This window comes from Schistocerca americana, chromosome 1 (genome assembly GCF_021461395.2).
Source record: "Schistocerca americana isolate TAMUIC-IGC-003095 chromosome 1, iqSchAmer2.1, whole genome shotgun sequence".
Classification (NCBI taxonomy): Eukaryota; Metazoa; Arthropoda; class Insecta; order Orthoptera; family Acrididae; genus Schistocerca; species Schistocerca americana.
The window spans coordinates 175,394,013-175,421,895 of NC_060119.1; the positions used below are offsets into that span (position 1 = coordinate 175,394,013).

The 27,883-nt window shown below is 37.2% G+C and overlaps 1 protein-coding gene across 3 annotated transcripts in view; it reads right to left on the reverse strand.

The window, feature by feature from the left end:
• Window positions 1-1,800: 1,800 nt before the first annotated feature.
• The window catches only part of LOC124623901, a 122,272-nt gene continuing 96,189 nt past the window's right edge, over window positions 1,801-27,883 (reverse strand). For 2 of the 3 annotated variants that reach the window (XM_047149074.1, XM_047149071.1), the window contains 2 exons: window positions 4,251-4,406; window positions 1,801-2,838 (listed from right to left, as the gene is read on the reverse strand). In XM_047149074.1, coding sequence (XP_047005030.1) covers window positions 2,723-2,838; window positions 4,251-4,406 — 272 coding nt within the window. In that variant the 3' untranslated portion in view covers window positions 1,801-2,722. The remainder of the gene's footprint in view (window positions 2,839-4,250; window positions 4,407-27,883) is intronic. The other variant, XM_047149073.1, reaches the window with a different exon arrangement.

The following is a 27,883-nucleotide window of genomic DNA, read 5'->3' on the forward strand; positions in this document are numbered from 1 at the left end:
GTGATAAACTGCTGAATATGAAGTTTTTATTTCTGATATTCTTCACCCGTAATTGACTCAGAAAAATTGAAATTTTAGCTTCGGTGTTTTTGGTTTCTATATCAATATTTAACGCACGTAAATATTTCAAATATCGCAGATTACAATTATATGAATTGCTTATAAAAATTAATTGTTAACGTTCTAGCCTGGTAACAATTTGGGTTTTTCTATAATTCATGTTTTTAAATTTTCGAGAATAAGTAAGATCGTTAACAAAAACCGTTTTTATTTGGTTATGTGAAAATCTCGACAGTCATGTAGTGAGGCAAAATACATTGAATCTCGTGACCCTCCATTCTGTAATGGAGTTGTTTAAATATGTTGTTAAACAAAGAAATAAAATAATCTGGTGGAATATTACCGAATATTCGCTTTTTAAAAATCACATTTAGTGTTATTTTTTTATTCTATTTCTCAGAAAGTCATCCAGTGTATTTTTAATGCTACAGTTAAAGTCTCTGGCGAGTAACATACAATTTGTGGGTAAATGCATTAATATTCTAAAACTACAACTATACTTAATATAGATTTTGTACTGTGTAGTGTGTAGAAACTAGCTGAAAGTGTAGTTTGATTTGCAGTCTGAACATTTTAAGAGTGTTGTACAACCCAAAGAATCGGCAGTGATAATGGAAATACCCAATTCGTGCCCCTTAAGAAATTGATGTGTTTTTAATTTTCCATTTGATGTTCTGAATGCGCTGATTTCCAGCCAACTTTCAGTGTAGGAAATAAAATGGCAAGTACACCACTAAGCACAGGCGATGTAGTGGCAGTGTATCTCTAGGTACAGATAGAAAATGGATCAGAATAATCTACGTCATGTAACTAGAGACAGTAAGGTATTATGTATTCTAAAAATTTTATATATTCTTTATAAAAAAATTGTATTCTTAATAAAATTTTTATGTATTGTTAAAATTTTCAGCTTCTCATATCATCGTAGTTTCTGCTTTAGTTTCTGTCATCTTCTTTCTTCAAATACTGACCACGTGTTAAAGGACATAGTTAAACAATACTTTATTGCTAATTTTATTTCGTTATCTTATCAGTATTTAAGTCTGTACACAGTGTTAATACCTTTATTCGACACAGATATGAACGGGGGGTTACATATATGAGGAAGTCTCTAATGCATAAAGAATATCTGCTGTTTTCTGCGCTGAGTATGAAGCATTTAAGTCTGTATATAACTCTACCTGGAATGATTGAGACACACATAAAGCATCATGATAGCAGAATAGAATGTGCAATTTCTTCTCTTGTCTATGATAAATAGTGGGTGATTCACAGAACGCTCTCTTAAACTGGAAAAATCGTATTATAACAACACTCCTTGATGTTTTCTCATAGAAGAACCAGCGTAATCATAAAATTGTCGATGTGTCTGTCAGTAATTACGTACAAAACACTGCAGCCGTCAGATTCATGCTGTATCTGAATATATTTGTGTCAAATATGAAGAGTTGCTAAAAAAATAAAGAATATTCAGCGTTGTATCTTCATATTCTCACATATATAGTAATTTTCTATAAGCTTCCTTTTTACATTGTTCAATCCTTGTGTGAATCTGTAATTATTTTACGTATTGCTCTGTCCAGCGCCAAAGGAACTGCTCCTGGGTGGCCGAGAAGTTCTTCCACTAACATGTCCCTTCCTCTGAAGGACAGAAGTGCTCGAAAATGAATGTCATCTTCTCTAATACCCTTCCATTAATTGTTCTTACTGTTCGATTAATTTAAACATTCAGATTCTAAAATGGTCATAGGCTCTAATTTAGGAACTAGTGCTCTATCAGTACAGTTATTGCTTTACCTTATGAGAGATTTGTTCATTTTATAAAATAATTCGGCGACAGCTTCATTTGTTTTATGTGAGTAAAGTTCAAATGTTATGTCTTTCCTGATATTTAACCTTGTTCAATTTGCTAAGTTTTTATTGGTGTATAAATATTTAATTTTTTGTGTGAAAATTTTTAGTTCATTACATTACAAGAGATTTGAAATGCGAGCAACATATTACAAATCAAAATCTTAAAGGTAATAATAATATAATAGTACAGCAAACTATTAATGTGGATTTTATAACTTTTTTGTGATTTTCATTACAATGAGTGATTCAAGAGACCATCTCAAACATTTCAGCACATACGAAGGTTTTACCCATTCTGTGTGCACTTTGGTATTGACAGACAAAAATTTATTTTACCGAAATTTTTTGTTTTAACTGTCTTTGATGAAATGTAACACGTTTCATCAACAGGTTTTTTGATGTAATGAAAGTTTTATTTCAGTATCGAAATATTTATAAAATTACAATAAGCATTAAATATTTATAGTCAATAATCCACAAAACTGAGAGTGTTAGCAAACAGTAACTTGTCCCTTTCGATTTTAGTATAAATGCAGTTTATTTCTAATATTGATTAAAACTGTATGACTCGTTGGATGACAACGCATTTGAGAAAATGGTTTTTATCTCCTTTTTGCCTGTAGATATCGACCACACTCAGCGACGGTAATTCACAGTATTGGCTGATGTGTTATATCATCACACATCTGTAGCAATATGCAAGATTATTTTTCACAACAAATCCGATTATTTTGCTTCGTACAGGTTAACTCTATTAACATGTCCTGCTCAACAAAAACTCATGCTGTTCATCAGCCTGAGGCAGGATCTAACCCTTCAACACAACCTCAAGGCACATCACACCATTACCGTGATAACACATCCGGTTACCTTTCTTGACTTTGGACCATCTGCAGACACACTGTGAGCTGGAGCAGCTGCAACCTGGAACACGCACAGCAAGCATACGTTAACTGCCGGTCTGGGAGGCGTTTAGTATTTCTGCAGTGATTTTTTCTCTCATCGAAAGTCTACAAACTTTCCAATCCCTCCTTTCTATTTAGGAAGCTTTCGCAGTAAGCTGATTTTTTTTTCTTTATAACCGAGTAGTCAAATAAAAATTACCGGGGAGGTAGGTTTTTGAAAATGCTATATTAACACTTTAATAACGATTACCCAAAAAAAGCTTTCTCCAACTATTTCACCCCCTTAGGGGTTAAATTTTCGAAAATGAAAAGCAAGTATTTTTTTTATTGCTGGTGTAGAAACAAATATTAAGTTTCATAGTTCTAGCTGCAAAATTGCATTCCGTACTCTCAAAAAAAAACCTTTTCCTATTGCACTGTCTTAGAGGTGGGATTTCGAAAAATCATTCTTAAACAATACCTTCAATATAACATCAACACTCTCTCCAAATTTCGAGTGTATACCATTATCGGTTTATCTGGGTAATGATGCGTCTGTGAGGACATTACGTTTTATATAAAGAGGTAGTACTATGATTTTAAATTGTCTTTTAACACCATAATTGTTTTTTAAAAACATTCATGCATTAATACTTAAGCCGAGTCTCTCAGACTCATTTCACATTTCTTTAATTTTTGCTTCATTTATATTTCATTGTTGACTTTGCAGTTCTACCATGTAATGCACCGTTGTTGAATGATTGGTACAAAACATATTAGCAGCCGCGCGGGATTAGCCGAGCGGTCTCAGGCGCTGCAGTCTTGGACTGTGCGGCTGGCCCCAGCGGAGGTTCGAGTCCTCCGTCGGGCATGGGTGTGTGTGTTTGTCCTTAGGATAATTTAGGTTAAGTAGTGTGTAAGCTTTGGAACTGATGACCTTAGCAGTTAAGTTCCATAAGATTTCACACACATTTGAACATATTAGCTTTGTGTCTTATTACATGTCTAAGACAAAAGCGATGGATGAAGAGATTCTAATTAGTTATTTTGTCATAAGCTACTTTTTCGTATTGCCTTTCTGAAAATATTTTGCGTAGATTGCAGGGTAACATAACTTTGGCTCTTCATTGGTGTGTCAGTTACAATGTGTAGGTTACAACTGAGTGAGAACAATCCATTCATAACAAAAATCCTAGGGATCGTTAAAAAATTTCGTTATCAAAATAACGTACTTCATGGTGTTCGCCACGGCTAATTTTTCCTCAATATGTCTTATATTAGCAAAGGAGCTTAACTTAATACAATGAACCAGAAAACAGGCGACATTTTAGATTGATGTTTATTAGTAAATTATTTGGGCAACATGTCTTTGGTATATTCCATCACTTGTGTACATTTCCTCAGGTATGATAATCAGGGTTATATGGCAGATATACACACAAAATCACTTACTGTTAGGAGCCAACTGCTGGGACGGCTGTTTATCAGTGGTATCGACCCTGTCGCATTCACCTTCAGGTGTCAAGCAGATGTAGAAGGGGGTCTTGATTGCAAAGCCCCATTCACAGGTGCAGATCTCGTTGGTACAGTAACAGCCCCTTTTCGGCACTGTAGCGACAGAGTAACGACAGTCTAAGAAATTATCAAAATTCTAGGGCATTTAAGAAACCACTGAATAGAAATGAGATAAGCAAAAAGCACATTTGTTTCCTAGCATCATGCTAAAGTATGATTACAGCCAACACACTAGGGAGATAGGCACCGGGTCTACATCTCATACTGAAGATTCTCTGCTCTTCAAAAGATAAACTGCAAACACTGTTGCAATAATTACCAAACCTTCGTTAATGTAACAATTACAGTAGCCAATAGTGAACTATGTTCACACGCTGATAACGAAAGTGACACAGAAAATTTAGCTCTCGTTTCCAAGTTAAAGGGGGATACATTTAATTATAATTACAATATATTAGCATTCATTGTCAGTTCCTTCGCATACAGACTTCAAAACCCCGCAGACGGTAGACAAGTGATGTAGTCTGAGGCAACAATAAGTGTGTGTATTTTGCCGCTATCTTTAGCCCGGGCTCATAGGTAGAAGAGGATTGGGAAGAGGAAAGGGAGCGGATCATATTTCATTTACGCGTAGTTTCAGTCTGTTGCAGGATGTGTTCTGTTCATGTGATGGAAGAAAGTGTTACTGAGGTGTTGGTAGTGCGTGTGGTCACTGTAATTCCTACGATTCAATATGCATCGCAAATGCGTCAATAGTGCTGTCAATATTTGATACAGATGCGCAGAGGCTACACTGACACCACAAAGGAGTCCAATGACACCATACATTAGGAAGGGGTACAGACTGTACTTTGGCTGTGTAATCAGTGATCAGGACAAGCCACGGGTTCCTCATGTATGTTGCATTTGTTATGTTTCGATACTTCATTGCCGGCCGGGGTGGCCGAGCGGTTCTAGGCGCTGCAGTCTGGAACCGCGCGACCGCTACGGTAGTAGGTTCGAATCTTGCCTCGGGCATGGATGTGTGTGATGTCCTTAGGTTAGTTAGGTTCAAGTAGTTCTAAGTTCTAAGGGACTGATGACCTCAGATGTTAAGTCCCATAGTGCTCAGAGCCATTTTTTGATACTTCATTCGTGGCTGAATCGCTAAAGATCTACGATCTTTGCTATACCCATGATACGGCGAGAACCATTCTAACTTTCGTTATACAACTCCATTGACACATGTTATTTCCAAGAATAAAATGTCGTCCTTGACATATCCTAACGTACTGTCGGCCATGTGAGCAGTTTCTCATGGAGAAGAACTGCCTGTTTCTGTTCCACCTGATTGTGATAGGGATGAGGACAGTAGTGAAATTAGTGATGTATCATCACCTACAGAACTCAGTTCATCAAAATATTCTGATTTTGTGTGTAACGTTTATTGTACAGGGATTCACAAAATACCACAGTGTGAAATTACTAACCTATTGAGAGATATGGAAATGACGAAAGATAAAGCTGAATTGCTGCCGTTAGGACTACTTCACTGGAATTGTCGTGATAAGATGGTAAATGGTACTGCGTTCCGTAACCTCTATAGGCAGTTCCTTCCACTTTTCGAAAGTGAAAAGAACTTGGTATTTTGTACTGATGAACAGGGGCTAATGGTAGCTCAGGCATTGACTATAAAAGTGAGCAGTGGGTGTTGTTCATCGACTCCTCCAAAGTAAGTCTCACGCGTGTGTTACTGCTTAATGTTAAGGTGTTACTATCGATTCCGATTGGGTATGCACCTTACATAAAGGAAACATATGATAACATGAAATAATTGTTATTACGATTGAGGTATGGCATGTTTAAATGGCAGATTTCCGGGGATCTGGATGTCATAAGTGCCTTACTTGGGCTACAATACGGCTACACCAGGTTCTGTTGCTTCCTTTGCTTCTCGGATAGCCACGCCAAAGCTCTTCATTACATAAGGAAGGAGTGGCCTAAGCTTCAGTCATTTGAATCATTATCTCACAATGCATTTGTCTAATGCAAGAACATAATTCTCCCTGCTCTTCATATAAAATTGGACCTAATGAAAAACTTCGTTGATGCCATGGGGATGCACGTCTTTATTTGAGCGAGAAATTTCCATGTCTGACAGAGGCGGAAATAAAAGAGAGGATTTTCATTTGTCCTCAGACACTCAAACTGTACAAAGATGAGAATTTCAACACCATACTTACAAGTGAGGGAAGGGTAGTTTAGGACGCATTTGTTCAAGTGTCAAACAACATACTAGAAAATAAGACGACAGAAAACCTTATGGATCTTGTGACAAATCTTCTGCACTGCTCCAGCAGGTTGGAGTTCAACATGTCCTTAAAGTTACATTTAATAAATTTCCACTTGGTCTTCTTTCCTGACCACTGTGATGCTGTAACCGATGAGGACGGAGAACGCTTCCACTAGAAGTTTTTGGACACGGAAATGAGAAAACAGAGAAAGGGAGCGATACAGAAAAAGGACATTGAACAGCAGTAAAGGTCTAACCCGAGCCAAAGGCTGAGCGGTTTCGTGCGCTGTCATCTATGCTACAACAACGACCCTATCTGATGAGCCGCTTGCATTTGTGCGCACAGAAGCCTGCCTGACTAACTTCTATGGTAAATAAATCGAAAATAGTACAACTTATCGAGTTTTCTTCTTAACAAGTATTTCTGAGAACAACCTATCCTCCGACACCCCTACAAGCCTTTTAGACGGTTTCTGACCAGCCTGTATAATTGCAACAACAACAAAAACCACCATATCAAACGAATACTCAAATTATCTCCCTCTTCACTGTCTGTCTCATAGCTCCAGGAACACCACAGAATAGCAAAATAAATAGATCAGAGAGAAAACAGATTACGGTTGCTTCATTTTAAAAAGAACAGAAAATCTGAAATTTCGTTATCAGCTTGAAGACTAATGTCCTAAGCAAATCCACTTCCTCACGAAGTTCGTCGACAACAAACAACCCAGTGAAGTACATAAATATTTCAACTGATCTCAGCATATCAGCTACAATATAACTACAACAGATTAGCGTAAATCAAAATCCAATTAATATAATACAAGAAACACTTGAGCTCACAGATGAAATTTCTTTTTTAAGGACTGTTTTACATATCTCTGCAATGTGTGGAGTCTTATCTCAGTCACATATCTGAGTCCTATCTCCGCATTTATTCACTTCCTATATTTTCTAACGGTCTTCTCATTTACATCAGTATGAGGAAACAATGATCATAACTTTGCACATTTCAAATGTTCAAATATTCAAGAAACAATCACACAGATTATCATGTAGTATTCAGTGAGGGCTCTGTATGTCTCAGTCTTCCACTCAATAAGTCACAATTTTCATCATCAAGATATTACATGTTCTAACTGTAAACAATAAAACGCAAACTTTTATCACTATCAGCTAATTCGAACTGGAACTACTTTACATGTCTGCTGGAAAGATCCTGACTCCTCATACACTTTAGAACACGATAAACACATATGCTCTCAAATGTGTTTAAATATAAGAGATTTCCAATGCAAATACAAAATGAAACCTAATTTAATATTTTCAGGTGAATGTCATGCTGTACTGTTTGATCTGTATCTCCTTTTACTTCCACTGTAGTCTGCAATGTCACTGCATCCATTTTCTTCAGTTCTGAAACAGGTAGGAAATCCTATTCCGCTACGCAGAGGGTTTTATATGGTTTTCTGTCGCTATCCTCATAAACCCTACATGAGCAGCTTCTCATAAGTAAGGATGTTCCATACTTACTACTGCAAGCCCCCCTTCCCCCCCCCCCCTCCCACACACACACACACAAAAGTTTCTTTGCTAAAGAAAACTTCTCTGTTTCCTAGCTATCAATAACTAACAGCTGCTACGATTTAGTATGAGCCACTCAAGAAGTAGCCTCATAATAACTTTTATCTCTCCCAATCAGATAGTCATCGAGTCATTACCCACAATCCTAAGTTCTTCATTACCAAGAAATTATCTACATATAATTCAGCAAGACTACTTTCAGTACCATTGATATGATTATTAGACTCTATTGAGACACTTGCTGTATCCACATCATCTACTGCATCTTCATTATCCTTGACATAAACATAATTGACACATACTCTTTTCTATGTATGAATATTTACCAAATTTTATGTTATATGTTTCTCTGCCTGAACACAGCCAACCCTTCATTACTGGATAATGCACTTCATTGTACATCTGCATCAACAAAAACCTCTGACAGATGCTTTAGCACCTGCACATAAGTTGCATTACTTGTATAATTTCAAGATCAGTGCCCAAACATAAAATTTCTAGGCAGTAGGACGCAATTTTCAAAAAATAAAAATTAAAAAATGAAATAAATAATCACCTTTTCAAATTACAAATGCTGTTAACTACAAAATTATTAGAAGTCATTAACTCATATGTTTAGCATATTTACCCAGAAATTGTAAAGTCTCTGGTTTTCAATTTTTAATGATAAACATTTTCAGTTTGTATTTGATATTTGTTTATGAATGTGAATATTTACAATAATTTAAAATCTGACGAAGAATCCAGACACTAAAAAGAAAATAAGATATTTTTCCCTTTCTACCGACTTAATAGTATTTTTAATTGAACAATAAGCATTTTGGATGTGTGTATCGAATTTTCATTTATTTTCATGTGAGTAAAAAAAATGGCTCTGAGCACTATGGGACTCAACTGCTGTGGTCATAAGTCCCCTAGAACGTAGAACTACTTAAACCTAACTAACCTAAGGACAGCACACAACACCCAGCCATCACGACGCAGAGAAAATCCCTGACCCCGCCGGGAATCGAACCCGGGAACCCGGGCGTGGGAAGCGAGAACGCTACCGCACGACCACGAGATGCGGGCTTTCATGTGAGTAGTAATTGGAGGCGGAGCGGTATTACTTTTATTAAAAGCTAATGCATCAATCTTTGTATCAAAAATTTTTAATTATTAACAAACATACAATTTAAATAAAAATAAGATAGTTAATGATATTCAAAAACAAGACTATACAATTACCACACTATTACTGCAAATTCATATTTTCTCAGGCCTCTGCCAACCCCTATAATCAGCTGCTGGCGAATATGTCACTGAGCTCTAATACACGTTTAGGGAACAGTTTGAACTCAAAGAAGGCGTTGTGCGATATAAATGAAAGTTGGTGGGCTTTTTTCTCCATCCGAAAGATGACGTCTGTTCAAGTTTCGCACCAGTCACATAAGAGTGGCGCTAGAAGCGCCACTATGAGGATGCAAACCAGGTTTCATTTAAATAACTTAACGGTCGTGAGCTTAGTTACCGTTGAGATAAGACATGGTGAGTTGATGTCAGTCAAGAATGTCTTTAAGGGGACAAAGGCATCATTGTCAACACCTTACCGAGTGTGAAGGGGGTCGCATAATAGGGCTATGAGAAGCTGAATTTTCCATCTCTGATACCGTGGAAAGACTTGGCAGGATGATAGCCACTGTACATGAATTCTGGCAACGGTGGTCACGAGGATGTACAGTTGCATGAAGACTGGGCTCCAGACGACCACGTGGGAGTACCGAGAAGGACGACCATCGTGTTCAGAGCATGGTTCTGGCGCTTGGTAAAACATCTGCAGCAGCAGACTGAGCAGCAATTGGCACCAAAGTGACACAAGGAGCTGTTACATAACAGTTACATCAAGAATAGCTCCGAGCCGGATGCCCTGTAGCATGCATTCCACTAACCCCAAGCAACAGGCAATTACGAAATGGTTCAAATGGCTCTGAGCACTATGGGAATTAACATCTGAGGTCATCATTCCCCTAGAACTTCGAACTACTTAAACCTAGCTAACCTAAGGACATCACACACATACATGCCAGAGGCAGGATTCGAACCTGCGACCGTAGCGGTCGCGCGGTTCCACCCTGTAGCACCTAGAACCGCTCGGCCACTCCGGCCGGCTGGCAATTACGACTTCAGTGGTGTCAAGATTTCTGTTGGAGGGCAGAATGGAGGTCTGTTGTGTTTTCTGATGAAATCTGGTTCTGCCTGTACGTCAGTCGTTTATTTGCTACGACGCCAGCTGAGGGCCTGAAACCAACGTGTCTGCATGCTGAACATACTGGACCTACACCTGGAGGTGTGATTTCGTGTGTGATTTTGTATGACAGCAAGAGCACCCCGTGGTTATACCATGCATCATGAATGCAAATTTTTACATCAATCTGTTGATTCGACCTCTTGTGCTGCCATTCATGAACTGTATTCCAAGGGATGTTTTCCAACAGGATAATGCTCACTCACATACCGCTCATGTAACCCAATATGCTCTACAGAGTGTTGATATGTTGCCTTGGTCTGCTCGGTCTCCAGATATGTCTCCAATGGAGCACATATGGGACATCATCGGAACAAAACTGCAGCGTTAACGTCAAACGACCGTCCTTGTACAGATCGACCAAGGGGCTCATACATGGAAATCCATCACAAAAACTGACATTCTGTGCAACACAATGCATGCACGTTGGCAGGTTTGCATTCAATATTCTAGCGGTTGTACCGATTTTAATAGTACCAGCACTTCACATTTGTTACGGCTTATCTCGTATTTACATGAACCTGTGATCTTGCAATGTTAATCACTTAAGCATGGTACCTAGACAAATGTATTCCCGAAACGTTATTACTCTCCATTAATTATTGTTTTGCGCAGCGATTTTTTTCCGTCGGTATAGTTAGTCACGTTAGCTGCACTCAGAAGGGTTTTAATCTTCAAAGGCGATTTTCGATTTTTTCGAGTCGTTTTTTGAGAATTGTGTTGCACTGCATAAGCATCATTGCATGCCAGGACGCTGGCACTATTTCAGTTGGCATCTTTGTACCCTCAAGTTCTTATTCCAGCACACACAGTGGACTTTTAACGTTACAGCCACGTTAATATTTACGATGTAGTCACTGCTGTCAGCATTACTGTCTGAAAATTGTAAACCCTAAAACGCAGTCGTTATGTACGCGAAAAATCATGCCTGATATTGGGTGAATGAAGATACTAATTTAACGTCAATGCACTTACACTGCCAAGGTCAGCGTTCGCTTCTTCTTTCGTAGCACTGCACTGCAAGAAAGCTGAATTGTTTGCTAGGTAATCAGTGTACTGTGGAGCGTATTGGTGGATGATAAACTATTAAATATGTAGCACTAATCTGATAGAACTTCAGTATATTAAAATCAATCCACCACACATAACTGCACTGTACCTCACTGTCAATCATTCCAATCCACGAAACTTCCGTTCATGGGCAGAATTAACCCAGTAATTCCATTCGCAGGCTGTGCGAAATATTTTTCGAGATTCGTCTTAGGGTTATGAATTCATCGAAACACCGTAACAATCACGGGAAGTGTCTATATGAACGCACGACAATAAACACTTTTTCAATTAGCTTTTAACACCTTTTGACACAGGGCCAATCTGAGAACATCTTTCAACGCAAGTGACATTTGGTGTGGCTCCTGTCCTCCCACTCCTCCACCCACTCCCCCTCCCCCTCCCTCGCAATCCACCCCAAATTCCTAGTCATCTTACATTTTCACCCTTGTCAGTTTTCGCTACTAATTCTGATACAAACTGTATACAAATTTTGTACCTCCATCTTGTCGTCTCAAGCGCTGGTTACATTCTGTACCACCGGCGCCCCACTTGGACTAACGCCGAATGCAGAGCCATGTGACTCTTATACTTTAAATCTGCCCTGTTTTAACGATAAGATTTGCTCCATCGCTCCGACTAGCGAGCTAACCGTGACACACACTCCACAATAGTTTTCTTTGGTGCCAACAGTGACGGTTTATGCTCCAAATACAAGCGTCACTGATGGCGCAGCTGTAACTGCTTGCTGCCTAGAACATATTCTCCATAACCCTTCCTTCTATCCATCCCCGACAATCGCGTATTGTTCCCCCCATGAGTATTACATTTTCATCTGGTTTCATGTGGTTTCGTCCGAAGCGCGAGATGCCAAAGTAAGGCTGGTAGCACGCAACGCAAGCACGAGAAAATATATTCGTTGCAAGTCGCATCGACGAGTGAGTGACACTGGCCCAGAAACGTTCCGTTACGCCACTGCAACCGCTCTGCTACTTACGGCCGAACGCAATGCCACTCAGCATATTCCGCTGTCATCAACTAAGACGACAGCATCGTCTTCTGATAGGCCCGCTGTGTGACAAATGTATTAGGTAGAGCTCCATGTGAAAGTTATTGTTAAATGTACTCTGGGTGAGAGATTCGTAATTTGTCCATATCAAGTGATACGTTAATGTTCAGAGATATACCTGTGGAAATCAACTGAACAAAATTAAGGAGCTCATCTTACTGTGTCCTGTCGTAAAGTGCATTAATATTTTATGTGGCACAGTGTCCTCTCGGTCTCCTTCTGGAGAAAACCATAGAACACACCGTTGTACCATCGACTTCATTTTCGTCCGGTACAACAATTTTCATAATGAATTATCCGTTCAGTACCTTCTTATACTTTCTCTTTTCATCTGCTGCTTGCGATGTTAGCTTGTACACCTGAACCACCGTTGTTGGCGTTGGTTTGTGTCGGTTCTGTTTAGAACAAGGAAAATGGTTCAAATGGCTCTAAGCACTATGGAACTTAACATCTGACGGCATCAGTCCCCTAGACTTAGAACTACTTAAGCCTAACTAACCTAAAGGCATCACACACATCCATGGCCGAGGCAGGATTCGAACCTGCGACCGCAGCAGCAGCACGGTTCCGGACTGAAGCGCCTAGAACCGCTCGGCCACGGCGACCGTCTGAGAACAACCCTCATACTGAGCTGTTCGTAGCAGCCCACGCTCTACCCTACTATCCCGTTCGTAGCGAATCCTCAATACTATTTTTTGCTGCTGTTGATATTAACCTATGTTCGTCTTACAAGATATTTTCTTCTTTCCATTTAGATTCGCTGAACCCCATTATATTTAGATCTAGCCTTTGTACTTTTCTTTTCAGGTTTTCTAGCTTTTCTAAGGCATCCAAACTATTGACATTCCAAGTTCTGTCTCTTATAATGTTATCCGTTCATCGGTTATTCAATATTTATCTCACGGTCACCTTCCTCTTCGAAATCCCCTCAAGGAGATCCATTAGAAAGATCATCCCGACACTTTTCCAGTTACAGGTTAATTTGTCCTGGAAATGCACATTATGTGTCTTTGATTCAGTGATTTTCATTACCTCCTGCATCCTCATGCCTTTGATCCGAGTCTTCCTCTTTTTTTGGGCAGTTTCCCACCTAAGGACAAGGGGGAACCCTGACTCCGATCATTTGACCAATGTCGTACAGATTACTAGTCAAAGATGCTAACCAAAGATCGATGATTCATATGAAGGAGTTACAACATTATTAAATATTGTGGTCTTGGAATCATTTTCTTTTGCACTTTAAGGAGCAGGAATATATAGTGACGAATACTAAAGTAGTGTGAATGGGTGGAGACCGACAGATATACCAGAGACAATCACTGTGGTCTTTTTTCTCAGTGTTCTCTGTGGAAGAAAGTAACTTCTCTTTCCTTGTTACAGTGAAACATGAATTCATTAGTAATACTCGTGGCCCTATTACCCTTTATCCTCTTTGCTACAGTGATGTAATAATTTTTCTGGTTGGACTTTGGGTCAGATATGAGATCCACCAGAAATAGTAATGCTGATACTGGCAATTCTGAATAAGGGTAATTTCCTGTGGGGAGTCTACTCCTATGAAAGAGCTGCTGATAGGTGTGTAGAGTAAGGCTTCTCCTGTAAATTAATGCCTGTGTATAACTTTATTCACCTATTGTAATGAGGCTCTGTAAGTTAGATTTATTCTGTTGTGATAACTGGTATGGGTTCCTATTGTTTTGTACAGTGTGGTAACATTAAAATGATGTATCATTTGTACGAATTTTCTGAATGGCAGTATAGCAGGGTCTGTATAATTTTCTGAAAGTGGTAAACTTATCTCTAGACAGTTAGTCAAACTTAGCCTTGTTTGTCTTATTAATGAATTGAAGGATGAGCTACATGTGTAGCTTATTTAATTTATGGTCGAGATAATTTTATGGTTTTACTCCGAAAAGAACTTAAGATAATTCTAGATACTAAATATGAATTAAACATTTAATGTAATAAAGGAAATGAAATGTATTACTGGAGTACCCTATGGTATTGTAATTGAAAGGTCATTAGAACACTTTGTTGTTGAAAGTGGAGAAATGTGGTCTGTTAATTGTAAGATTCAAAGAATCTTTTATTGTAATAAGTAGAAAACTGTAGCAAGTCAGATTAACAGGTTAATTGACATGTTTTAAATTTAAGGTGCATAGACAAGGTAATGACAAATGACTACACAGAAACATTGTGACCATTAACAGAAGTGATCTCATTAATAGTCAATCTGATTCTTTGGCTTTGAGAGGAAATAACAGATAATGTTGATGAATGAAAGTGATATAAATATTTATATACTTTCCTGATATAATTCATAAAATAGTAACTTTCAAAAGAAAGTTAGGAATGATATTAACGTTTTGAGTAGATTAATGAGTAATGAATGATGAGGAAGAACAAATACCGTATGTTTAATGTTCAGGTGATTCGTTTGTAAGTTACTTGGAAAATAGAAGCACACTTACTAATGGGGGTGCATGTGTGAGCATACTGAACTTGGCTGTATTAAATTCGGGAATTTTCTGTGCCCTCATAATCGTATCTGAATGAGCAACTGTGTCTATAAATAATTTTATTGTTACTTCTACAATATTTAACTTCTACAGAAGGACATCATTTTTATTTATATAGGTCTTTTATTATTTCAAATACTTGTTTTTTATGTCATTACTTATCTGGGGTACCGTTTAGGCAATAAGTGGCAAGCGGAGAGCGTCAGCATATATCCCTACTTTATAACATTTTCTCCAGAAAGCGACGAACACCGTACAGAATGCCAAAGAGGACCTCAGAGTACCACAATACTGGTGTCATTAAACAGGCGATATGCAATGCTGTCAATAAAAAATAAATTCAGGATCTTTGTAGCGTATTTAATTTCCATCTTAATAAGGAAGATAATAAGACATATGGCTTACACTTCCAATTTCTGGGAAGAGACCAGCTATATTTGACCACTGAAGTAATAATTATCATTCTTCTTTATCAATATTTGTCATCAATCGTATGTATGCAAGTGTTTTAGCTAATTTTCTGTGCATTCCTTGACAAAAGCTTTTGTTTATATTCACATTAGAGCAAAGTTTGATAATTTCCTTTAACATGCAAGAGGAACTGCGAAATAGAAACATTTTCATTTTTTTAAAAAAAGTATATCTGCAACAGTGAATTTCATTGACTCGTGTCATCAAAAGCAACAGAAATCCGTTCTTGCTTTTCTTATATATTTTTCTAAACTTATTCTACTTGGGAAGAAGGAATTGACAGAAAATGTACGATTTATCTGAAGCATCTGATGGAACTCACATACTTCAGATAGCGAAAACTGGATACATGTGTGATGAAAGTATTTGGAATCCTTAATTCCATCATGATTGGCTATTATGCCAGTGCACAATTGACTTTTAAAAGCAGAATCCGAGTAACTTTATCCATGAGCATCATCAATTATTTTAAACCACCCATTATCTATAATTAAATAATATTACATAAACTACTGGTCTATCTATAGCAGCTCCTCCTCTTCATCAACAGCTTACAAATGGAGATGTTACTATAGCAGAATTCTGTGGCAATATTTTGTAGCTGCAAGGAGATGAAGGTTCTCTTGAGCTACATGAATACTCTGGAAAAGAACATTTAAGAACTAAGACTACGTTTTGTGCATTATTAGGGAATTTCCTCTTATTTTGATACTATACTCAAATACTTTCTAATCCTTTTTGATTCTTAGAATAGTTCCTATACCTTTTTCAATACTTCTCGTTCTTTTTCGAAACTTCTCATATAATTTTCAATATCACCTACATTTTTCGATGTTTCTGAACCTTTTAGATAATCTTCTATATTCTTTTGCAGTTTTCGATACTTTTCAAAATGGACCATAGGAAATGCAAGTGGTCTTGTTAGAAACATTAGTTGTCTTTACAGGAATATACTCCAGTTTTATAGAAATTCTCAAGCAATGTCGGACGGATTTCGTGGTATGTCATACGAAAATGTGGAAGTTTTCTGTTAGTTTTCCATAGCAAAATTAACAGCAGCATTGTTGTCTTAGGACTATCTATGCTGGAGCACAATCCAATGCTGACCCAGTATGGCCTTGACGTATGTGGGTACCATCTAATACTAAGTGAGCATGGTATTAACATTTGTACATCAGTGCAGCTGTCTTGTAACATCAATAAATGGTATTCAATCAGTAATACAGACTGACATAAAAAACTGGGATATTTTTCAAGTTTCTCATTCCATTTAGGCGATAAATGAAATTATGATATTTGCCATTAATGTAGATATAAATAAGGGCTTTTACACATGAAAACATAGAAATCGATCAAGAGTGACTGAAAAGAAACAAGCAGTTCTAAATGTTGTTTCAAAGAACGATAATTATTGTTTTAAATGGTCAATTATAGCCAGTTTGAATCCAGAAAATGACAATATTAGCAATATGACTTATTATCTTTCTTATTCACGCGCATAAAGCTTTGCAAACAGTTCATTTCCTAGCAGTATGGAGCATGTGGAAATATATGAGAGAAACAACTGAAAGAATCTGTTTACGCTTTGAGCACAAGTGTACAGTTTTAGCAGGAAAAGAAAGAATATGAAGGTAAAGCAATTAAACTGATGCCATTGTATGTCTCAGAACATTATAAATGAGAGGAACATGTGAATCAGTTAATGCTGCTGGTGAAAGAGACAGAAATTATCAATGCTGATACATAAAAATGCTTTTGAGGTCAGCATGTAGTAACATTACTACTTACAATCATTAATTGAAGTATTGAGCACTGTTTATGCTATTTTGATTCTGCATAGAAATTACGTGCACATTTAGTTGATTGTTCATAATTCAAGCCAGTCAGGAGTAACTGTAACATGCAATTAAAGCCAATTTTTGTCATCTATGTAGATATCAACTGCTTACTACGACCATGTGCTTATGACTCAAAACATATAATACTGATTTCTACTTGTAGTGAGGAATGTTCAGAGATTTACTTGTATCAAGATGCCAACCGTATGAAATTTTTTGACAGAAAGCTGTATCTGTTCGCCAAGTGCATAAAAAATTACTTGTTATGTAAAAAACAAATGAGTATCAGCCTCAAATTGAAGTGTTTCGAGGAGCAAATTTTTCCACTTATGCAAGGAATGCTGGTAGATAAAAGGACCTGCTTATGCTAACTTTAATTTCAATTATAGACCTAATTTTACATTTCCAGTAGCATTTATAATCTGACGAGTTATGAAGCTTATTTTATAATTATGAATTGATGTGTACTATTAGAAGAAACTGAGCATAATAAAACTGTGAAAATAAATTCTGGTCATGGATCTGTGATGGTTGCGAACCTGGAAAAGGATAAAACGTTTATTAAATCTGTCACAGTGGAATATTTCGGTAGTAGATTCCTTTACTTTTCTGGTATGCTCTCTAGAAAATCGTGAATCATATTTAATACCTGATGAAGTGAAAATAGCAAGATATGATCTTCCAAACAGTGGACAGTTTAATAAGATTAATGGGACTGGCGTCTCCCCATGTACGTTTGTAGTCAAGGAATCCATTTCATTGTATGAACAGTTGCTATCAATTGAAGCCCTCAGAAGCTTGCTGACCAATGAAACAATTATGAAGGAATATAAATATCGAAGAGTGTGAATGTAATGGTATTATCTGAATTCAATACATTAGGAGATTACCTCCACTCACATGCAATGAAACCCGGTGTCTTGTTATTGGCTCATGACTTTCAGAATTTCTCCACGTTCTGTCTCAAAAATTATGAACCGAATCCAAGCCATTAGGCGACTTCACGTGATTTAGCGTAACTCTTTGCTAAAAACTACAAATGTAAATCTGCAATGTATTACAGACATAGAACAATGACAGTTGTTAAGCTTAGTGCCAGAGTTGGTAGTTTACTGTTCATACAGACATGCTATTGGGGACAGTAATTTTGTGGCTGATTATAACGAAAGTAACGTCAGTCTCATATTATATAATTCACTATTGCTATTCTTTACCGGTGGCCAATGATATAACACCTACCAGTTTCTAATTCTACACGACTGATGTAATGAGCATACCAGATGATACAGATGTAGGTAACATTTTAGAAGGAAATGTGAATATCCAGAATATATTCGTGGACTACACACTGCTCTACTAATATGGCTAGGGAAAATGGTCCCATTTCCCATTGTTAAAAAGCCACGATCTCCAAGAAATCTCAATTTCATATTATGCAATAAACATTTATGTGCTCCACTACAGAAATTGAAAGCAGTCTTTGAAAAATAATCTTATTCTACTCAAAACTCATTGGGCACTATCATTATGTCAAGAAAACTGAATGAAACCGCATATCGATATTAATGCTGAGAAGTTTATGAGGGCAGAAAACAAATTCTAAGAGAATATTTTCAGGTTTATAAAAACGCATTGGAAGGTAGAAGAGAGCTGTTGCTATAACTGCAACACAGAATATCAAGCGCAGTGGCCCATTTCTGAAAAATTTGTTTGCTTTTGTAACATCGTTTTTGACATACCTTAAGCTGTAGGAATTAGATATTCCTTGTTGATTTGAATTTTGGGGTATATAGTTGAGAAATTTGGAAAGTGTTAAAATGTATCCGAGTAACACAGACAGCCTAATATGAGTATATCACGTAACTACCTCAGATATAATTGGAAGGAAAATCAGGATTGGCCGTATTTTGTTGTTTTATTGTCAGCAAAATCGATTTTCAGTCACTTAGTGACCATCCTCAGTGCTAGAAGTTAAAAATTTTCACATAACGATCAGAGAGTATAAAACCGAAAATCACAACTATACCTGTGTATGAACGTAACAGTTGGTAGGAACATACCTGTAATATACAATTAAAATTAGTAGGCACTGGTATCAAGCTATAACCACAAGCTTAGAGCGATCATAAACTGAGGCTGCTGTTAACATGCACCTGTGCAGCAGACTTCAGTGTGACAGGGCTTGGAACGCCCTCTATGTGACATATGTCACGTAAAGACTTAAAATTACTGGTTTTGCTAGATATTAACCCAAAATACCTCTTGTACATTTATGACTCATGAAGTAATTCAAATTTAAAATGTACATAAAAAACAAAGCAGACAAAGGGGGAAGGAAATATCTAAAATACACTGGCGTATTGTTTTTTTAAAAACCAACTTACAAGACATATGACAGATGATATAACTTGTCAGAGTGGAGGACAAGTAAAAGAGAAAAAGAAGAGGAAAAAGAATAATATATGAATAACATGAAATGAGGTATAACCTAGTTTTTTTGAAAAACATAGTACCCACCATCTGGAGTGGGAAGTTAGAAGTACAACATTCGTGATTTACGTAAACTGTTACGTTAAGACTACTGAGTCAAATATTTAAAAATAGTAATAGTACGAAAATGCCATTACGTAATAATTAAAATGCCGTGAAACACAATATTCATTGTAAAAAAGTTTTGAAGGTGTAGACAAACAATTTTGTTATCATATTTAACCGACATGTTGATGTACATCTCGTTTCTCCCTTCGGACAAGCTAACATTATTATAACAATGGTTATACACTTCCGCATAAGTACTGCGTATAACCATTGTCGAATTCGTCCTAAGCCTTCCATTGGCTTCTGATGGCGTATTGTAGCCCCCAGGAGGAAAATGCTTTTATAATTCGGCCGCTTCAATTATTCTCATTTTTATTAAGGTTTGAAGCTCCTGTTGATGCTATTCTGGGTTTGCGATTTAAAAATTTCGTTGTTGAGGTTCAGTCTGATGCAAACACAATTTATTTATTTTTTATTTTTATTTTTACTCAGACATGTTTCGACACTTGTATATTATCTTCAGCGGATCCAATTTTTATTTCTGAAAAAAGGACAATTTCAAATTTATAATAATTTATGTATTGTAGGCTTACAGATTACAGTATATGCATTTTGCTTTGTTTTGTTTAGATATTCATCTTATAATTAAATTGCTGAATGAACTTTATTATTATATGTCGGTTTTTGTGCCCTTTTTCGTCTTTTTTTTTTTTTTACATTTTTTACAGCATGTAATCTGCAAACTAGCCATGAAGAAAATTACTGTGTGCTTGTGGAGAACTGTTTTGTGGCTAGAGGATATGTGCGTTTCTGTACTTACTTTCTTCGTCCTGTTGCGTTTATCTGCTTGATATCTCGATCAACTGCTACTCAGTGCACTGTTCCCTCACAGTTTTTCATAAAATTTACGCTCACTAGTTCACCTCGCATGTACTTTCACAAAATGTGGTGAAACGTGATCTGACCAGCCAGTTCTTACTCCATACTCAGTGAGAAGTGTTATATTATTGTCACTGCTCACTTGTTCATCGTTGGTCTTGTGTTTGTTGTGGCGCTGACTTTGAATGTTTTGTCAGAACTAGTGTGGTGTGGGTGCTGGGAGAGGACTCAATGTATGGAATATGTACATGTGTGTGCATGTGTGGCTGCTTGGAGAGGACAGAACGTATGTAATGTGTATATGTGTGCGCGCATGTGTGTGACGTGTGTGTGAGCAGAATAAGACAGAGAGAGAGAGAGAGAGAGAGAGAGAGAGAGCGAGAGAGAGAGAGAGAGAGAGGGAGGGAGAGAGCTGGAGAGAGGAGTGGGAATAGAACCGAGAAAACAGAAGATTTTTTTCTTTTTCGATTTTTGGAACTGTTAATTGTTATGTTTTGTGTGCAGAGGTGCCTTTCTATAGTTCACTGAGTGTTGGAAACAGTGTTTTACTGCACAGTGCTGTATTTTCATTCATGACTCTTTTTCCTTGTATTATTGCTTCTGTTTATTGTGGTAGTTCTGTTTATTGTGAGTTTTTGATAGAGATTGTTGCTTTCTCTGAGGATCTTAAGATCAGTATCCATGTTTTTTGGATAATGATTGTCTTGTATTAGATGATCCCTGCCAAAGTAGACTGTGTACTACAACTTCTTAGGGCTCTGAAGTGTTCAGAGTACCTCGTTTTGAAATTTCTGCATGTTTAGCCTATGTAGACCAACTGGCATGAACTACAGGTTAACTGATATATTCCAGCTTTGGAGAATTTGTCGTTGTTGTGGTCATGAACAGGGGCACAGTTCTTATTTTATTATTATTATTTGTCTGTTTTAGATTTATTTTCTTGAAATATTTGTATCCCCTCCCATCTCTTGTGAAACTTGAGTTTTGTGCTTTATTATTTTTTCCCAAAAGCTTTATTCTTGTTTGTTTACTCATTTTTTCTTTGTATTATATGCAAGCTTTGTTAAACTAAATTTTCTTTCTGCAGTAATTTGATTTAATTGTTAAATGATCTCGGACTTAGCAACTGATTTAGTACCAGTATAATTCATGCCAGCAGCTGCAATTATACAATTTATGCAATTGAATATTATTGGTTAAACAGTTATTTATTTTATTTAGGTTAAAATATAAATCTGTAAGGCGAAATGTTAAAATTTATTTATAGCCCTTTTTATGAATCTGTGAAATTTAAATCATGAACTATGATTAGATACCCTGTGTTTGAGAATACATGATTTAATCAACTTAATTTACTTGTTTGCATATCTCCATTACCACAGAATCTCTTTAGAGCTATAATTCTCAGGATTTATAAGTATAAAATATTTTTGTTTATGATGGATTTGTTGGTGAAATACTGTTAATGAAGATCGATTTGATAGTAACTTGATTTATTTAATTTAACTGCTATTGGCTCTGAGGTGTGTACACATTGGCCAACACTCTCGTTATTGATTATTCTATTGATATTATTTTAAGGTAGGTTCATTTTAGATAAGTCATGACACATTACATGTACTGGAAAAGTGTATCTAGGAATAGGTTCAGGATATAACTTATTAGTAAAGTATTTCTATTACACTGACAATTTTTTATGCAAATCAGGATGGCTTGACTATTAAATACATTATATTGGTTTTTTTGTTTATTTAATTCTTTAATATAAAAATTTTGTTGTTTTGTTGCCTTAGTACATTTTATAGAATTGATTTTTTAAATTATAGTAATTTGGTAATGTAAGTGTTTTATGAAATATTATTTTAAATTTTTTAAAGTTGGTTTTATTTAATGTACCTTTTCTTTCAGTGTTTGTCAAAATTTTAGTATTTATTTTACTTGTCTCGATTTGGGTTGATTTATAAATAATTTATAATAATGTGCCATAATTATTGTTAAATGTTAATCGTTTCTTAGAATACTGGTATCTAATTTCTTAAGAAAGAGTTTAATTTTTGTAAGTTGATTGTTTCTACTTAATTTTTGAAATATAAAATTAACTTATTTATTCTTTAAGGGATAAGCTTAAAAGGTATTAACCGATAATTTGATTGGTTTGAAATATAATAGTAAGCTTTAAACCAGCTATCCTTATGATTATGTTTTAGTTCATTATTTTATATTTTGATTTTGTAATTATTTTAGTTTTTGTATTAAGATTCTTGATTTAATTTAATAATCTTTGTAATAATGATAGAATTAGTGTATTTATTTGCATAAAAATTTTACCTTTGTTAACTTATTACAAGATTCTAGGGAAAACTGATTTCGACATGTTTATCAAAAACACGTCCTGTTGAAAGTATTTTGAGGTCTCACCTGCTCACTGAGTCAATTTTTAAAGAGCTGGAGTATTTTGACTGTGCAAAGGTAGCATAATCATTAGCTTCTTAATTGGTGGCAGGAATGAATGGCTTTACGAGAAAGCAACTGCCTCTTAGTAAATTTTTGAATTTAACTTTTAAGACAAAGGCTTAAATATATCGTTACAACAAGAAGACCCTATAGAGCTTAACATTTTACTTTTATTTAGAATTTTGTTACTCCTTCTAAATTTAATTATAATGATTTGTTGGGATCACATGAAGAATAAATAAACTTTTCATTATTATATCATTGATTTATGTTTGCTGTTTTGATCCATAATTTATGATTTTGGATTAAGAGAAATTTATGGCCCAGGAGCTGAATAATTAGGTCTGTTTGACCTTTAAATTCTTACATGACCCGAGTTCTGATTGGTGAGAGCCAGGTCAGTTTCTTGTTAGTGCTTAGATTCTTCTGTACTGTTTCATTTTTGCGGAATGATATTTGTAGCCTGTATGTCTTCAGTATGTTTCTCACCCTGTGGAGAGTTGTGTTACTGTATGTTGGTATGTGCCATAATGTATTCTTTGTAGGGTGTTCCCAGTTCCCTGTATTTATCTGCAGTTTGCATTCTTGATTCGCTTCTGTGGCTGGTGTATTGTTCATAGTTTGTTCTTTTTTGACTGGTTTTTTAATTTTGTTGTTCAGTCTTTTACCATTCGTATGTTGTACCCAGTCTCCCTGGCTATCTGGTCTATCGTGTTTAGTTCCTGTGTGTGGTTGAGTATGTCCAGTGGAGTTCCGTTGAGCCCGTGTAGCATGTGTTTGAAACTTGAGAGACTGCATACTTTGCGGTGGTTGGAGTTGATGTGAATGGTTGTGCTTTGGAGTTGATGTGAATGGTTGAGCTTGTGACTGTAGGTTTCCTGAAAAATCCAAAAATTTGTTGGTTGTTCATTCTGTGTATGGTGATGTCTATGAAATTAAGTTTCATTTCCTCTTCAGTCTCAATGTTGAATTTTATTGTTGGGGGAGCTGTATTTATTTCATTGTGTAATTATTTTATTCGTGTGTCTAGTTCATCAATCAAGCAAATTATGTTATCCACATATCAGTACCAGTATGTAATCCTGTCCTATTTGGATGTATGATTTCATTGAATATTTTATTTTCAGTGACTTTTGAAAATATGTTTGTAAGTAGACCGCTGATGTGTGAGCCCTTTGGTACACCATCCTTTTGTAGATAGAACTATTCCTTGAACGTGAAGTAATTCTGTTCTGTTACAATATTTAGGGTGGCTTCTATTTCATGTATGTATATTCTTGTTATGTCCCCTTAATACTGCAGCTGTCTTTTTAACAATGCTGATTGTTTCTTCTATTGGCAAATTTGTGTACATGGATGTAATGTCAGAAATATAACAGTATTAACAGGTTATAGCCTCCCTGGACGCATTTGCGTAGTTACATTAAAGCAGCTCAACCTGTCGCAACCGAGTCAAAGGAGTACATATACACTGAAACACAGTTGTGAAATCAGGCCAACTTAGTTTTCCATAAGTCCAGTAAGCTTCACAGGACCCTTTACACCTACTGCACCTGACAACAGTCTAATGTGACTAGCCACGTAGCTATTTGTTTAAATATTTTCACTGCAGTACATTCATCACAATGGTGGAATCAGCAAAATGACCAAACGAAACTTAAAGGAGACTGAGAACAAATTAAGAATTGGGGAATATCTACCAGTCTCGAAACAGCGCCCAAGTCAAGCAGGGCCATAGTTTACGTGTGTTTATGAAACAGCTTCAGAGAAATTGGTAGGCGTCTCGTAATGCAAATTGTGTAAAAAGTTACTAAACATATTCATTCACAAACCTCGAGTATGTTACGACATGTTTTTAAATCTGACCAGCAGTTTCCTTACCCCATAAATATTGTGAAAGAGGAGAAACACTTAGTGGCTGATAAGTGTGCAAAAATATGTGGTAAGATTTTGGGCCATTTATTTTACCGAGCAATGTGGTGCAGTGGTTAGCACACTGGACTCACATTCGGGAGGATGACAGTTCAAACCCGCATCTGGCCATCAAGATGTAGGTTTCCCATTTCCCTAAATCATTCCAGGCAAATACCAGGATGTTTGGTTTGTGTGTGTGTGTGTGTGTGAATCCCTAAGGGACCAAACTACTGAGATCATCAGTTGCTAGACTTACACTACTTAAACTAACTGATACTACCTTATGCTAAGAACACCACACACACCCCTGTCTGAGGGAGGACTCGACCACCTGGCGGGAGGGGCAGCACAATCCGTGACATGGCACCTCAAACCCAGCGGCCACTCCGCGCAGCTGATGATTGCTTTCTAACAGCACAGCCGATTTCCTCCCCCATCCTTCAAGAAATCCAAGTTTGTGCTCCGTCTCTAATGACCTCAATGTAGATGGGACGTTAAACTAAATCTTCCTTGTTGAGGTCATTAGTAGTATACAGATGTTCTAAATTTAGGACCAATGTTGATTGAAATAGGAAACCAATATGGCTCAGTGGACATTAAAACCCGCTTTCTGGCGCTATGCAACGTTGTGTGAAAAAAGCTTAGTAGGAAAAAAAGCTTCTTCTTTCAGACATGTACTTCTCAAATTAACATAAGACGATAAATGAACTTCATATGTGCTGAAATGCATTCGAGGAATGTGGAATGAATTATTCTGCCTCCTTAGAATGAATTCAGCGAACTCACAATACACGTACTGGATAAAGAAATTAAAATTGATTTAGCTGAAGTCATGTCAGGCTGAATCACACTGAAGTTATAGATACTAGACTTCGAAAATTTTACTTTAGTTGGCGTTGCAATGTAATTGAAATCTTTAACTTATTAGATGCAAAGGCTCTCGACTTTCAGAGATGGTTCTGCTTACTGCAGGAAACATGTATCAGAGGTGATCTGATGATGGCTGACGTCTACATACCAGAGATGTCAATAGGGCATCCAAAGGCAACCTACAGTAGCAGGCAAAACAGGACAAACATGCAGAGTAAACGTTGAGAGAGGACAAGTTACTGTCTCACCTAGTTTTCGCACTTGGAATATTATTAAAGATTTTGTTACAGGCTGATGCACCTTGAGCAAGACTCTAGAAAGTTAACGGCCTGAGCAGACGTTGAAATGGAATGTTGGGAGTGGAAAGCAATAGGCAGCGACCACATACCTTAGTAAATCTTGTCAGACAGGTCCACAGCCATACAGGGCAGGCAGGGCAGCCCCTTGCCGAGATAGGTCTCCAGCAGAACAATGACACACTACCTGCCGTGGCACCAGCAGAAGCTTCGGCTGGGGCGATGGTGTGAAGGAACGCATCTACGCAGTGGAGTCATATGTCGGGCATTTTGTGCAGAGCCATGCTTAATAAAAATTCACCTGTTTACATGTTCGCCGATAGTGCAGATAGGTCAGTGAACCACTTCCCCTAGCCGCTTCCATTGTATAAGAAAAATTTGGCGTGTGAGAAGCGTTTGGAGATAGAATCTTAATTACACCTCGTAGCTATGACTAACAAGTTCCAAGGCACAGACGATCAGATAAAGATATTTGAGACTGTATCTGTTCACTTACTGCTGCAGGAAGAGACACGACTTTGAAAAAAAAAAACATCTTCCCCCTCTGCAAAAACTTAAAAACAGCCAGTAATTGGCAGTTTCTTTTTTTTCCACAGGTGCAGGAGTCTATAATCTTGCCCTGGCTGGACATGAGTCTGTGCTGTCGTGTGGGAGGGGAGATTTAGCGTCTCTAGAGCCCTGTGATTGGCTCAAGGTGGTGTGAAGGAGCTTTCGTTTATGCAATTCGTGGGAAAACGAAATTTATTTCTAGAGAGGTGTGAAGCACTTGGGTGCGGACTTTGGCCTGGTAAGGACTTATGGTCGAAGTTCTAGCATGCGTTGTTGGTAACTGGGACCTATCCTGAGACTGACTTCACTTGCGAGCAGTTTAGACTGGGGAGCCTGTGGTGAATTTCTTACTGTATCGACATTGTGACTTCACACATGTCGGACTACCCGTTTGCTGAGGGCACACTTATTCGTTTTTGGTTTACCAGTCTTGACGTTTGGTATCCTTGTGATATAAGTGAGCCAAAATGGTCCTTGGTACGACCAGCGAACTGGTGTGTCACACACTGAAACCTACCATAATTTCAGGGCTCTGGTAGAGAGTAAATTGCGATCCGTCTGCCTGAGGGCTAGACCATGAGATTTTTGGATTTCTTTCGGGGCCGCGATCGATTCACAGGTGCCAACACCGCGTCTCACCTCTGTCCCACACATCTCTCCAGCTGCAAGTCACGTCGCCGCACGGAGCAAACAGGATAACGTACTACCGCTCCTGCATTGTAAGGCCGTACAGATCTCAATTACCACTTGCTCTCAACTGCACCTATGTAGACAAACTTCTGTAGATTTGATAAATAAAACTTCAGTAGATCTGATCAATAACAGTCTGCTTAGTGTCAGATCAATTCAGATTGCGTTATCCACACTTTTAGGGCCATATTACTTGACTCACTCTGCCACCCAGGATCCTTGTCCAGTGTACTCTCAAATCACCTGTTAGTTGTTTACAGTATTCAATCAATAACTTGTTTAGCACAATTTAT